A 386-nucleotide genomic window follows, 5' to 3' on the forward strand; every position below is an offset into this window, starting at 1 on the left:
TGTCCCCGCCGCCACCCTCCCTCGGATGGGGTCGGAGAAATCCAGCGACAGAGAGGATGCAACAACCCCCTCCGCCCTCCCCACCTGCCTGTTCTTAAAAGGCCGTAAGGCGTCAATTCACCGGTGCGACATTAAACTTTAACTGTTGGCAAGGGAAAGCGAACGGCGGTGCCGCCCCACTGACCTTTCCTGATCACCGTCTGGTCGTGCATCAGTAGGTGTTGATCTTCCACGTTCTGGAAAGAGAAAGGGGAGAAAGTTTCGCACCTGGAAAAGCTGAGAAGAAGGGAAGGAGCCGGGAGCTTTTAGGACACCACCCCCGTCCCCATTTTAAGGGCACAAAGGGAGGAAAGGCGGGTTTCGCCCCAGGGATGGGGTGAGCCAAG

The 386-nt window shown here is 57.5% G+C and overlaps 1 protein-coding gene across 1 annotated transcript in view; it reads right to left on the reverse strand.

Annotated features, from left to right (window-relative positions):
• The window catches only part of TFAP2C (transcription factor AP-2 gamma), an 8,392-nt gene that overhangs the window by 6,097 nt on the left and 1,909 nt on the right, over positions 1-386 (reverse strand). The window contains exon 2 of the mRNA XM_009645391.1: positions 185-236. Within this exon, the coding sequence (XP_009643686.1) occupies positions 185-236 (52 nt within the window). The remainder of the gene's footprint in view (positions 1-184; positions 237-386) is intronic.

The sequence above is a fragment of the Egretta garzetta genome, unplaced genomic scaffold (genome assembly GCF_000687185.1).
Source record: "Egretta garzetta isolate BGI_Z169 unplaced genomic scaffold, ASM68718v1 scaffold188, whole genome shotgun sequence".
NCBI lineage: Eukaryota > Metazoa > Chordata > Aves > Pelecaniformes > Ardeidae > Egretta > Egretta garzetta.